The sequence below is a fragment of the Zonotrichia albicollis genome, chromosome 29 (assembly GCF_047830755.1).
Source record: "Zonotrichia albicollis isolate bZonAlb1 chromosome 29, bZonAlb1.hap1, whole genome shotgun sequence".
Taxonomy (NCBI): Eukaryota; Metazoa; Chordata; class Aves; order Passeriformes; family Passerellidae; genus Zonotrichia; species Zonotrichia albicollis.
The window spans coordinates 1,062,907-1,076,385 of record NC_133847.1 but is presented as its reverse complement, the minus strand read 5'-3'; the positions used below and the strand labels follow the sequence as shown (position 1 = coordinate 1,076,385).

The window sequence follows — 13,479 nt, the reverse complement described above, 5'->3', positions numbered from 1 at the left end:
ATTTTCTGTTGGGCAGCTCAGTGGGTCTCCAGATGTCATCCTGTGAATTGGATGATCAGTGTTGCTGCTATCTGTTTGCTAACCACTCTTAGTAAAGGAATGTGCAAAAATAATGAAGACAGGGTTCTGTAGATTTTTCTGTGAGAATAATAGTATGCGTATAACCAGGTTCCTCATAGTCTCTTAACACTTGCATTCCGCTATGTCTTTGTTGTATAAGATTAGAATCTCTGTGCTTACATCTGTTAGGAAGTGGAGGAAAACAATTTACTCAACTCTTCCTTGGTTAAATACTGGATATTCCAGGAGTCCAGTATCCTTTTTCAAGCCGCTGCTTGGTTAATGAATTTTGAGAGGATGTGGTGATTTATTGACACCTTTCTTCTCATTTGATGTGTGTTGTTCTCAAGCAGTGACAACTTTGATTTGAATTGCAAGTTTCATGAAGACCTTTTTGAATATTGCTGACATTATTCAATGGCTTTGGTTTCCAGAAAATCTTTTACTTTCCCACCTTCTTTTTTTTATTTTTTTTTTATTTTTAAATTTTTTTTTATTTTTTTGGAGGGATTATGTTTCTCTCAAGAATAGGGAAATTTTGCTTACATGAAAACTGTGTCATGTTTAAGCTTAAGGCAGACAATAGTAAAAAGAGAGAAGGTGGAATTTAAGGAAAAAAGAAAAAAATTTTCAGACTTAATTATAAAAGGCAAATAGCATATTTTTTAGTACAATGGTGTTCAGAGATGAGCTTCTTTTCTCTTTTCAACATACTTGAACTTTTTCTACAGCTGCATAAAAACTAAAAAAGCCAGTATATACTACAATGCTTTACTTCATGCAAAATTATCTGTTAGAGAATCTGTCTCCTTCTGATTGTCCTATTTTATAAACTGGATTATGATTTTTGTATAATACCAAAAGTACTAGAACTGCTGGGCAGGGTGTCAAACAAACTCCCTATTGTTTGCTTCTTTAAGACCCAGAAAAGGGTGGAAAAGAGGTGCTGTCTTTTGCCTGTTTTTTCAAATATTTTTTTCCTTTGGTTGACTATTATCCTGCTGAGGTGACATCTGATGGTACTCTGATGTGCTCTTCTCTGTTTCTGTAGGAGTTTTGTCTTTGCAGGGTAGTTCAAACCTAAGTTGCTTCTTGGTGAAAACAGTGCGGTCCATCAGAGCGCAGGTGTTCATGCCTACTCTCTAGCAGGCATTACACAACTTTCTGCTCTCTCTGCTCAGGGGCCCTTGGAAATGGTATTATACATTTTGCAATGCTATTATATATACTAACGCCACTTCTAATTCCTAATTCAGATACAGTTCAGATTGGGAATCCTGTATTTATACAGGATTCAGAAAAAATGAAATTTTTTCTTTGTCTATTTCAGGAGACACTGAGAGGATTTTATGGGCAATGGCTTGTTTGCTACTTTGGCTGTAATGCTGTTTTAATTTAGAAGAAATAAAACCAAAATAAAACAAATTATTAGAAAAATTACTTCAGTTTGAATTCTGGGAACTGGTTTATAATAAAGAACAACATCCACAACTTCCCTTTTTTTTTCTTTTTCCTTGGCTGCAGTAACAAAGAACAATGTCTTTATGCCATCAAGCTTTTGTGAACCCTCTGCAGGCAATTCTGACTCAGAACCAGGTGAGCTTCCTAATTTTTTTGCATTTTTCTTGAAAAAATATTTCTGTTGTTAATTTGTTGTGATCTAAAGTACTTCAGAAGTAAGACCCTGTCTGTGAGAACAGAAGTGATGATGGTTCTGATCTTAGAGCTGTTCTCTTGCTCACTTTGTTGTTCAACATCACCATTGCTGGAGGTAATTAAAATAATATCAAAGTTGTTGAATGCTTTGGTAGTGATGGTAGAATACTGCCGTATGACCCTTTCCTGCTAGCCTCACAATAAAACCTTTGGAAAAGTTTCATATATCTACTTCAGAAAAGTGTTCTTTTATATTGAAAAGCAAACCAAGCATAAAGCATGGTCATGTGTTCAGCTATGATCTATGAACCCTGTGTTGACAGAACTGCTAATTTTGTTAGTCTCCATCGTTCTGGTTTGGTTGTGTTGGTATCATGCCTGTTCTGCACATCAATATCATATGCTTATAACCAAGCACAGTGAGACTGTAAGATCCTGAGTTGTCTTATTCTGAGTACAGATACTAAGCCCCTAAAAGGCAAACAGTATAATTATTCTTTGTAAGTTGTAAGGAACTCAGTTTTTAAGAGCTGTAGATTTATAATTTTTTTGAGATTTGATATTTAATTTAAAAACCATAACTAGTGAGTGTGAGCAAAGGAGTTTTTTATGTTCATACTACAAAAGCATGAGTAAAAACTTATTACAAGAAACTAACATTAAGCAATTAAGTTTAACTTAGTTTATGATCATTAGCAATTAGATACTTGTTAGCAGCTGTCACATTCAGTCATAATTTTGATTGTTATTTCTTTAGTTTGATTCTCACTTAAAACCTTTATTATCTTTATTAAGTCCTTCACAGAAGGAGTCCCATTTCTCTGGTGAACACAGCCTTTTTCCTGTTTCTTCTGAAAAAAAAATTGAACTTCTTGCTTGCGATACCATGTGTTTCTTTGAGGTGTATATTTGCTGTGATGATCACTGGAAATTCAGGTTTCTTTCAGAAGAAGAGAATTTGTTATTTGTAAAGCTCCTAATAACTTTGCATATTTATAGAACTTTTGGGTTGTTACAGTGGGGAAAACCTGAGCAATTTTATGACTGAATGGCTATTTCTAATATGTTACAGCTCTGTCCTTGTAATTTTGTATTTCATTTCCAGAGGAAAAGAGCAGTGGATTCCGGCTGAAGCCACCAATACTTATCCATGGTCAGGCACCTAGTGCAGGTGAGTTGACTGTTTACTGCGACAGTACAAAGAAACCTGCTCAAGCATTTTATTTAGTTAGTAATTTCATCAATCAGCTGTAGAAGGTGGTAAATAGAAGGTGGCAATACCTATGTGTCTGCAGAAAAAAAATCTTGTCTTCTCTGGGGTGGTTGTGCCCATATCCATTGTGTAATGCATATGGATGCATCCATGTTTTGCATTGGCTCAGCTGTGCATGTTTGAAGCGCATCACCCAGCTGTTGCTGCTTAGCAAGCTTCTGTTTGTGCTTGGAGTTATCTTCCAGACATTGAATTTTATTCCTTTGGTAGCAAACCATAAGAAAAGGGGTGTTCAGCGAGTGCCTTGAGCAAGTTCTGGCCATCACTGAGTGTTTAGTCTGCGACCAGGCCAGGGCAGCTGGAAGTGTCAAGAGAGTGCCCACTTCTTCTCTCCCTGGCTTTTGGTGGCAGTGTAAGTGGCAGGTCCATGATCATGCCTGTTCTGCACTACAGGTTGGCTATGACTGAGTTTCCCGTTTACTGATGTAGACCCAGCCACTATCAGAAAGATGATAGTATTACAAATTTTTAGGAATTTGAGGGGGAAAAAAACAAACCCAAAACTATATAGGTAATGAAAGCTATTATTGCATCACTATGTGGAAACTTCATTTCACTTGAAGGAAGAGTGGTAAATTTAAGAAAGGAACAAGCTGTTTTGAGTTTATGAGTGTTTGAACTTTGGATAGCTTTATAATCTGATGTCATGCCCTTTTAATATGGGTGACCTGAAATGGAACTAATTGCTATGAGTGAGTTCTGTTGCAGTATTTATTGGATCAAGGGTTCTTCTTGACCTATGGCAAGCCCAGAAAACTGAATTTTCTGGGCTTGCCATAACCTTCTAGAGTTGATGTTACAATGTTCGGGGGTTTTTTAATTAGGTTGTTTAAGGTCAATTTGCTTTTTGAATCATAGCAGAATTAGAGTTGTAGGGCTGTGCCTCTTACTGTAACAACCAAAGAGGCCAGTTTAATTCAGAAAGCCAAAAGGTTATTAAATGACGCAACACAATTATTACAGTACCAATATGTTTGATTGATTGCACGGATAAAGAAATATTTTACTACTATCTGGACATTACTTTATTAGAAGGAGAAAAGAAGATTTGTAATGTGTAGTTGAATAAAATGTCAGTGCATAAATAGGTTTACTGGAATTCTCTTACATATTGGCATTTATTTCTGAATTACTTTCTTTCTGTGCTTTCCTGAATAAGGTGGACAATGTATTTTAAAGTGTCTTTTTAGGCTAGGAAATAGTCTTCCCTATTTGGGACTAACTCTCTTTTGAAGCTGAGTAAGGAGGGATGGAAAAGAAGTGAGTAGAAGCTTTTCTAGTTTCTGTTTTTAATTGTGTTCTGTTGGAAGCAGTTAGAGAAGATCAGATGAAGCTGAATTTTCCAAATTTAAAACTTTATACTTCTTGAAAAAACTTTGCGCTTGCAGGTCTCCCTAGCCAGAAACCAAAGGAACAGCAGCGAAGTGTGCTCCGTCCAGCAGTACTACAGGCACCGCAGCCAAAAGCTTTCTCACAGATGGGTAAATGATGCTTTTGCTTTCTAAATACAGTGGAGAGAGAACAAAAACATTGAATTTGGTTAATGTGGTGGCTTGCTTTTACTCAACACCCACCTTGGTTTTTCTAGTTTTCTCCTTTCAGAAAAGAAATATCCTAAATAGTAAGTATATCTGTATTACATGAAGGATAGCATAGTAGAACCTTCACATCTTGGGTAGGGTGGCTGTCTGATGTTGCCAGGCCTCTAACTTTGGTGTAATCCATACTTAAGTTTTGAAATAAAATGACTTCTAAGAGTGTGGTGTAGCAGTGAATCTCAAATGACAGCATTGACCATGGTGTAATAAGCTGTTACTGGTAATTGATCAACAATGACGTACCTAAATCAGTGAGAGGGGCCTCTGGGCTTGGGGACCATTTTGCTGTTGGGGCTTTGAAGTACAAATTTAATTCTGAACATAGAATTTTAATTTTTAAGTTTGGTCATTCATATAATGTTTATTGTATTATGGAATTATGGAATTTGATGTAGCTGATGGAAATAGACATGGTAAAAGTGTGGAAGTTAATGCGAAAAGCTGTTTAAAGTCCCTCTATCCTAAACCCCATGTTTCCCCAGCCTGATGCCGTTTGTTATGTGGAAGTTTAGTTGAACAGAAACAGGAGTAACTTCAGTTATTGCAGAGTCTGGCATAGAACCTAACATTTCTAGCTTGATTTCTTGACATGCCTCCTGACACAGATTGGACTCTACAGAGGACTTAGTATTGGGGTAAAATTTTCAGTATGTGAGCAGGTAGATCAATCTGAAGACAAACCGTGCTGGCTGTGAACAGTATTAGATTAGTTGTACATATTGAAGTCTTTACAACATTTGTATAGATTAATTTGCTGACTGGGTTTTCTGCATTTGGAATTTTGATTCTGCTAAGAATTGCTGAATTGTGGTCCTCATGTCTCTTGCAAAGTACTATGGGAAATTTTTAGTTTACATTACAACGTTTAATGGACTTAAACAAGAAAACTACATTCTATTTGCATAAGAAAAATTTTATGACAGTCTAAATATCTAGAGAGTTCACGTGTATTTTTTTGGGTTTTTGTTTCTGTGTTACAGTTCTCAGCAGTGGCACCAATGGTGTAAATATCCCTCCAGATTCTGCAGCCACATCAGAATCACCAAGTGATGCAACATTGAAAAGTTCAGACTCTGAAGACAAGGTAAGTTGGAGGAGGAGACTCAAGGTGACAGACATAAATATTTTAGGAAATAAAGCTGGAAAGAAAAGACAGACAAGGATAGGTTCCACTATGCTAAAAGAAACTGTGTGAATGCAGAGGCTTTGTTTTGGGAAGGCACTGAATTGGTCAAGGCTTTATAGATAAAGATCAGAGGGGAAGCCAGCAAGAGGGAGATCAAAGTGAACCTTCACCAGGCTTCAGGTTGTTTATTGAGCTGGTTGGTAGGATTCTGAAGGACAGCAGAGCTCATGAGAGCTCATTACCTGCATGGACAAACATGAGAATGAATAACGTATCCCAAAGCGCTTGAAACTGTGCAAGTTTGGGAGGAGGCCAGCATGTATGGGCTTGGGAGCTCCTTAAATCCAGAAAGAGAATGTGTATGTATCTTGTGAAAGCAGTCAAGACACCTGAGAAGTATACAGAAGGATTGCCTGGATGTGTGGGAGAACTGGGAGAGCCTAAATTTGGCTGGAATTGGGAATTACGGAGAATGAAAAGCTGCAAGCAAGGCTTCCAGTGGTAATGGCAGCAGAGGTAAAATGAAGGAAAATCGTAGGCCTTCTGCAAAATGTTAAAGGGAACCTAGTGGTGAAAAAAAAAAGAAAAATCTGAGGTACTCAATGCCTTTGTCTTGTTTTCTACTGAAGAGGTCTGCTGTCAGGTCTACCAAATCCTCTTTTTAGGGGAAGCTTTACAGAGCAAATCATTACACTAAATTTGATTAAGGACTGTTTTAGACAATTTGACATACACTGGTCCATAGGACCAGACAGGATGTATCCATGGGTGCAGAGGGAGGAGTCATGGTTTAACCCCAGCTGGCGGCCAAGTACCATGGAGTTACTTCTTCACTCCCTCTACTCAGCTGGGATAGGGAGAAGAATCAGGAAAAAAGTAAAGCTAGTGGATTGAGATAAGAATAGTTATTTAAGTGTTGAAACAGAGTTAAGTATAATAACAATAATAATTGTAATGAAAAGGGGAGAGAGACAGATAAAACACAAAGAAAAGAAGTGATGTCCAGTGTAGGTGCTCAGCACTCGCTATCTGTGCCCAGCTTGTCTCCCAGCAGCCATCAGCCCCTCACCAGCAGCTCCCCCAGTTTACACACTGGGCAGGATGTTTTATTGTGTGGAATATCTGAATGGCCAGTTCGGGTCAGCTGTCCTGGCTGTGCTCCCCTCCCCCCGCCCAGCTTCTTGTGCAACTCCTTGCGGGCAGAGCATGAGACACAGAGAAGTCCTTGACTTGGGGTGAGCACAACTGTGCCACAACCAAAATACCAGTGTGTGATGAAGATTATTCTCATCCTGGATCCAAAATACAGTGTTGTGCCAGTGTTGTACTGGGAAGAACATGAGCTCAGGACAGGGAGCTGAGGGGTGCTTGTGTGAGACCACTAGCTGTCCTCAGAGAGTTGTGGTACTGTGGTGGGTCCCAGTTACTTGGAAAGAAGAAAGCATGGCACACCTTTCCACAAATGGCAAGAAAGAAGTTCCAAGAAAGTAGAAATGGCTCATCTCCTTCCTCTCCCTTTCTAGTGAAGGAGTCCTAGGATTTGAGGCACCTTAAAGGGATTGAGAACAGCCAGCATGGATAAAACAGAGACCAACCTGATGAGTTTTTATCCTCTGAGATTATTTGCTTTTCAGAGAGCCCTACTTGTTGATTTTGACTTTAGGCAAAAATCTTTGTATGGTCTGAAGTATCATTGTCGTGGCCAATATGGAGAGAGCTGTACTGCTTGAGTGGAATTTATAAATGGGTGATAAATTGGCTGAAGCAGTGAGCTTTGAGGATAGCAGCCAGTGATTGGAAGTCTGACAAGTGTCAATCACTAGAGGCATTCCTAAGGACTGTTCAACATATACAGAAACAACCTGGCAAGGTGGAATAAATCTTGTTATGTTTGTGGATACTACTATACTGTGGGAAGGAGAAAGCAGTTTTAGTAAAGCAGCCCGTAAGTCCTCTTAATCAATAAAAGGATACACTACTTATTCATGTTCAATCTATTGTTCATCACTTCTGCACAGCACCTGAAGGTTCTTGAGCTTTTTGTTCTCCCAAGGACTTTCTATTCTGCACCTCTGCCACCTGCTTTCCACAAGTGGCTTTGTGACTTCTCCCTGCACACGCTGTGGTGGCACATTTCCTGATTATTCCCATACCATAGTTCTTGTTCCACTATACTCAGAGCCTTTCACTTACAAAACTCTAAAGTAGTGTTGGAAAACAATTGCAACCTGCATGGGAATCACTCCTTCCTGCTTCTGTCCTAACTTCCTACTCCATAGCTTTTAACACTGATGGGAGGACCCAACGCTATGCACACACAAAGCCTCAGGAGTGACCCGCATACAGCAGTTGCCTCTCAGCAAGGCACACTTCCATCAGCATCAACAGCACCATAAGTAGAAAAAAACCCAAAACCCCAGGAAGTCTGAGCATATAACAAAGAAAACTATATAGTTACTATGGGAATTTGGTTATTAGGGAGTACCACCTGCTCCACTGGAGAGGACACTCAGGGGGAAGATGCCTGTCTAGGGAACTCATTACTAGTTTTTATGGCTGGCCAAAGTGAAGTTTTTCTTTTTCCTTCCCTTTTTGATCTCCCTTCTTCCAAAATAAAATGACTCTCACCCTTAGAAGCAATACTATCAGCTATAGATCTGCTAATAAATTCTGTATGTGCGAACTTGTCTCAACATTTTTCATGCAGTATCAGGATCTCAAAGACTTGTCTGCACAGCTCCTTTCTAGACAGTCCCTCTTCAGTCCTTGTGACACATGGGTTCTTTCACTTCAGATACAGAACTTTGCATTTGCTAACCGTCAGCTAGTTTTTCTCAGCTTGTTTTTCCAACCTGCTGAGATCCTGCTGAAGAGCCCCTGCCTTCCAACATACTGACCATTAGGCTTAGGAAGTGATCTTTCTCTTTTAGTGCCACTGGCAGATGGCATCAGGAATACCATATGTAGTTTGGGGCTTGACACTACATGAAAAACACTTAAAAATCACTCAAGTGACTAGTGACTGGAGCACAAGAGGAGTGATGAGAGAATGAAAAAGCTGAGTATGTTCTGCTTGGACTAGGACAGGTGAATTGGAGAGAGCTCTCAGGTCTCAAGTGATAGGTGATGGCAAGATGAGAATAAAATAAGGAAGTGTCTATTAAACAGGTGAGAAGCTGCAGATGTGGTGTGAAGGGGATTTCAGGTGGGTTTTAGGACATAACTGTCTTACTTAGTGTAGTTGAACATTGAACTGAATTGTTCAAACCGAAAATCGCAGACAAAGACTCTCTAACTAATTAAAGTTTGAAAGTAGTATGTTTATTACGCCGGCGGGTGGCACGGGGTGGGGGGGTTGTCCCCGAAATGCATGACCACATCACACAAGGATTTTTGCCTTCTATTTATTTCCCAAAATAATACATATGCATAACCCCAGCACCTGCCATTCCTGCTTTGTATTAAAATGAGATTATTAGTCCTTCAGTTCTTCTCTTGAATTGGGTTGGTGGTCTTGAACTGGGTCAGTGGTCCCAGGAATGAAGTCAGGAAGGTCTTTGTCAGGTCTCTGTGACCCTCTGGCATGATCCACGGCCCCCTGCTTCATGATGGATTGACATAGAGTCCAGGTGCTGGGCATTGTTCTGCTGGTTTCAGTATGTTCCTATAATCGTTCACTTGCTCCACTTCCTTCTACACGTGAGATTATTTGTAATATAACAATTAGCTTTAGCTTAAGCATCTAATAATTATTAACCTATTGTTGGTGTATCTAACTTCAATATGAATTGGCTCTAACCCTTAGCTAAAATCTTAAACCTTTAAAATCGTGATTCAGAGCCAGACTACCAAAATGTAAAACTGTCACGTGGATTGTTTTTGAAACTTGATACGAGATCTTGGGCAGCTTAAAAGAATTTTGAACTTGGTGCTGCTTTGAACAGAGTTTGGACCAGGTGCTCGTTAGAAATTCCTTTGAACCTTAACTATTCTGTGATTTGCTAAGAAAAACACTTAACAGCAGAGACATTTAAATGCAAAACATCCCTTGTGGATCTGAAAGTGTTATTGGCTTGTCATTGTAAATGAATGTGTGACTCACCTTGTCATAAGGTGTTTTTATTTAAAGAAACTCAACTTCTTTGGCTACCTTTTTCCATTTCTTTAGACAGCAGAATGTCAGAAAAAGGAATCCAACAATACTTCAGATGATGACTGCTCTGAGAAGGTTGAACTAAATGCACAGCAAGCATTCGTTTTTGGGCAAAATTTACGAGATAGAGTTAAGGTAAACACATGTTTGTTCTCTTGACTAAGAGTTTATGAATATATGTAAAACTAAGAACTATGAACACAGCAGAGTTGTCTGTTTAATAAAACTAGTCTTCTGGACATTTAATAAATGAATTCTGTTAAGTAACATAAGTTTTTTTGAAAAAATTGCATCTACTGCAATCATGAGTAACAGCTAAAGCTCAGTAGAATGTGGTGTTTTCTTTTACTTTTTGGGTTAGAATGAAGTTGAAATGTGGTCCTAAGCTGTTCCCGTGCTACCAAGACTTCAAAGAAAAGATGGAAAAATAGGCTGAGCTTGGGCTTAAACTTGTGCGTAGAATAACTGACCTGGATTGTTAGTACCTCCTCTTGAAGACAGGTTAGCTCAGGTTTCCTTGCATGCTGAAAGAAAGTGTAATATTAGGACATATCTTGTTTTATTGTAGAAAGCATTTGTGGATGAACTTTGTCTTTAGGTAGAGTGAGTTGAAAATTTCGTAATTAAAATTATTGATATATACTTGTTCTTTTTCTAGCTAGGAGATGAAAGCAATGAAACTGCCGATGTGCAGAATGCTGGCCTTCTGACATCAGATATACCTTCTGCAACAAACTATTTTCTACAGTACATCAGTTCCAGGTGAGACTACAGGGAAACCAATGTAACAGTTCTCCTTACTCTTTATTTTCCTTATTGAAAATTTGGTATAATTCTGCTCTTTATTGGATGCAGGGCTTAGACTGGGTCAGTGGGAACCTAGACTTCTGAAGAATGAGATGGCAATCTAAAGATCTGGGGGAATCCTCAATCATCTCTTCAAGGGAGATGCATTTGATATTATTTATTTGACCACATTCTCACCAACACCTCTTCAAAAAACCAAAAAGCATGACATGAGAGGCATGAAACCAAAAAGCATGACATTCTTCTCATGAATGATCAGAAACAGAGATCTGCACTGTATTTGTGTTGTTCAGTAGGTTTCATATAAGATACAGATAAAAGGAAGAATAGTTAAATTTTTTCCATTATAGTAACCTTTTCAGAGTGGCCTGTATGAATAAGTAGGAGCCTAACTGTGGGAGGTTTTTGAGAGAACTTCTAAAGAATAACAATAACATCAGTAACATCAGAAGAAACGTGATGTATAGGTAAAGCAAGGCAGCCAGGAGAAAACTGCTAATCCTGTCTTATGTAGCAATGACCTCTGAGCTGACAGCCTTCACTTGAGGCTAAGGTAGTGATACATGAAATCTGTATCTCTGTGAAGATGCTGGCTTAGTAGTGGTCAAAAAATTTAAGTAGTGTAAAGAATAAGAAAGCAGAAGATGCAGAGCTGTGAATTCATGGAAAAATGTGAGGGGAAATCCCACCAAGAGTGATGAAGCAGAGCAACATCTCTGCTCCTGGCATAAGCTGAAATTCAGATTGAGGCAAGGAATTAATTGTAGGAAAAGCACCAATACGTGCTTTCTTTGTCTTTATATTTGGCATTTTTAAGATCCTGTTGTTCACCATGAAGGAGGCAGTAGGCTGTTTTGCAGTCAATGAACTTTCGATGCTGAACTTTTCAGATGTTGTACTGGAGAGGTAGAGAACACCTTTGCCCTCTTGATGCCAGATCAGTGTCTTTCCAATAGACACAGTTAGACTTAATCAATCAGATTTGGCAGACAATAACTACTAATATGTGGCCTTCAAATACCAGAATATTTTCTCGCATTTTTCAACTCATGTGACACCTACTGTCATTTTATTTGAGTCTTTACTTTGGGAAGATTTATTCTTGGTGAGTCAATTGCGAGAAACCTAGGTTTGAACTTCTCTTAAAAACAATATTGTCTCTAAGGGGAGCTGGGTCTGGTTTTCTGATGAGATGGCAAAGCATTATGGTAATCAACTTGTAAAAGGAAACTCCTCCCTTTGTGTAACACTGTAAATTCTTTAAAAACTGTAAATGTGCTAGGTGGCATGGCAGATATTAGTAGGCCACATTGAGTTCCCTGTCAACATTTGGAGTTCAGAACTGTGGTATTTAATTCCCTTAGGAGGTAAAATTATCTTCTACTGAGGATCTTCTTTGTTCTAGGAATCTCTTTAATCAGAAGTAGCAACTCTACGTGTACAATTTAAAGGTTTGTTTGGTTTCACTTGAATCATGTAGATGCGAGTCCCCATTTTCTAAACTTGGTGAAATGCACGTAGGCTTGATTGGAATGGTCTGCTTTTGTATGTTCACTCTGTGAGCAAGCTGGTGTCTTAATAAGGTCTGCCTGATGGGAAGGGACAGGAACAATGACTTTTAAAGTCTTTTGTCTGTAAAAGAATAAAACTCCTGTCCTTCCTAAATAGGATTTAAAATCTGTTAATATAAATACTGATGGGAGGAAGATGTTTATTCTGTAAGGAAGAAGTAAAGGCTGATATTTGATTGTGAAACTTCTTGGAGAGTCTGTGGTGTTGCAGCTAGTCTGATAAAAGGCATTACTTATCCCTGCTGCCTTTGCTTCAGTTATGATCTTGCAAATGCTTTTGTTTTTGTTTGTTCAGTTTCCGAAAAAATTGACCTAAAGGTGTATAATAGTTCAAATCTGTACATGTAGAATACAGTTTAAAAAAATTAAAAACAGTTTAAAAAAAAGTATGTTACATGATTAGACAATAAGCCCTCAGCATTCAGCATTGCTTTGTATGTTAGTAGTTATCTGAAGGAGATGATTTTGACAGAGAAAAAATAATTTGTTGTCATTCTGAGAGAATTCTTGTTCTGTAAAACTAGAATGTGCTCTCATGTTAGGTTGGATTAATTTTTACCTAGGTTTGTGTGCTTACTTTCTTAAAGACAGTGACAATCACTCACTTTCTGAGAAATTTTATTAGTAGAAAATAAAAAAGATATTATTTTCTATCTTGTAAAACCTGGCTTGTTTCTTGGGTTTTTTTCAGTGTAGAGAACTCTACGAACAGTGCAGATGCATCTAGCAACAAGTTTGTTTTTGGACAGAACATGAGTGAGCGAGTCCTAGTGAGTATCCACCATGTATATGTTGTAATTTTGCCAGCAGTTTGTTATGGATTCTCACTCAGGAATTTTGAGAGCCTTTAATTATACTTCTCACTTGATTGTGGCGTTTTTTCAGTCATTTCATTTGAAGGTAACTTACTTTGAGTGCAGCACGGGAAGTTCATTATAAGCTATTGTCTGCCCAGCAATAGTTTCCAGGGTTTCCCTTTCAAGCTCTCAGTGTAAGGAGATTCAGTGCCCTCTCTGTAGTGCACATGGTTCTTGTGCCCAAGCATTTTATGACACAGCTCCTTGCTTTAAAATGGCTATTGGAGTATAAGTATTAGAAGGTATTTTACGTTTGTCCTCAAAATTCAGAGCAGTTCAGTAATGTGACTCCCCCCAGATGGGATTTCAAGCCCAGCATTAAAGCAGCTGCCTCAGGACTGGGGTATGATTCTGGAGATGCTGTTCATGATGTACCAA

General features: G+C 38.5%; 1 protein-coding gene across 4 annotated transcripts in view; it reads left to right on the top strand.

The window, feature by feature from the left end:
- The window catches only part of RANBP3 (RAN binding protein 3), a 52,148-nt gene that overhangs the window by 30,231 nt on the left and 8,438 nt on the right, over nt 1-13,479 (top strand). For all 4 annotated transcript variants that reach the window (XM_005494214.4, XM_005494213.4, XM_074528964.1 and 1 more), the window contains 7 exons: nt 1,585-1,656; nt 2,822-2,887; nt 4,378-4,470; nt 5,568-5,671; nt 9,882-10,001; nt 10,525-10,628; nt 12,936-13,014. In XM_005494214.4, coding sequence (XP_005494271.1) covers nt 1,585-1,656; nt 2,822-2,887; nt 4,378-4,470; nt 5,568-5,671; nt 9,882-10,001; nt 10,525-10,628; nt 12,936-13,014 — 638 coding nt within the window. The remainder of the gene's footprint in view (nt 1-1,584; nt 1,657-2,821; nt 2,888-4,377; nt 4,471-5,567; nt 5,672-9,881; nt 10,002-10,524; nt 10,629-12,935; nt 13,015-13,479) is intronic.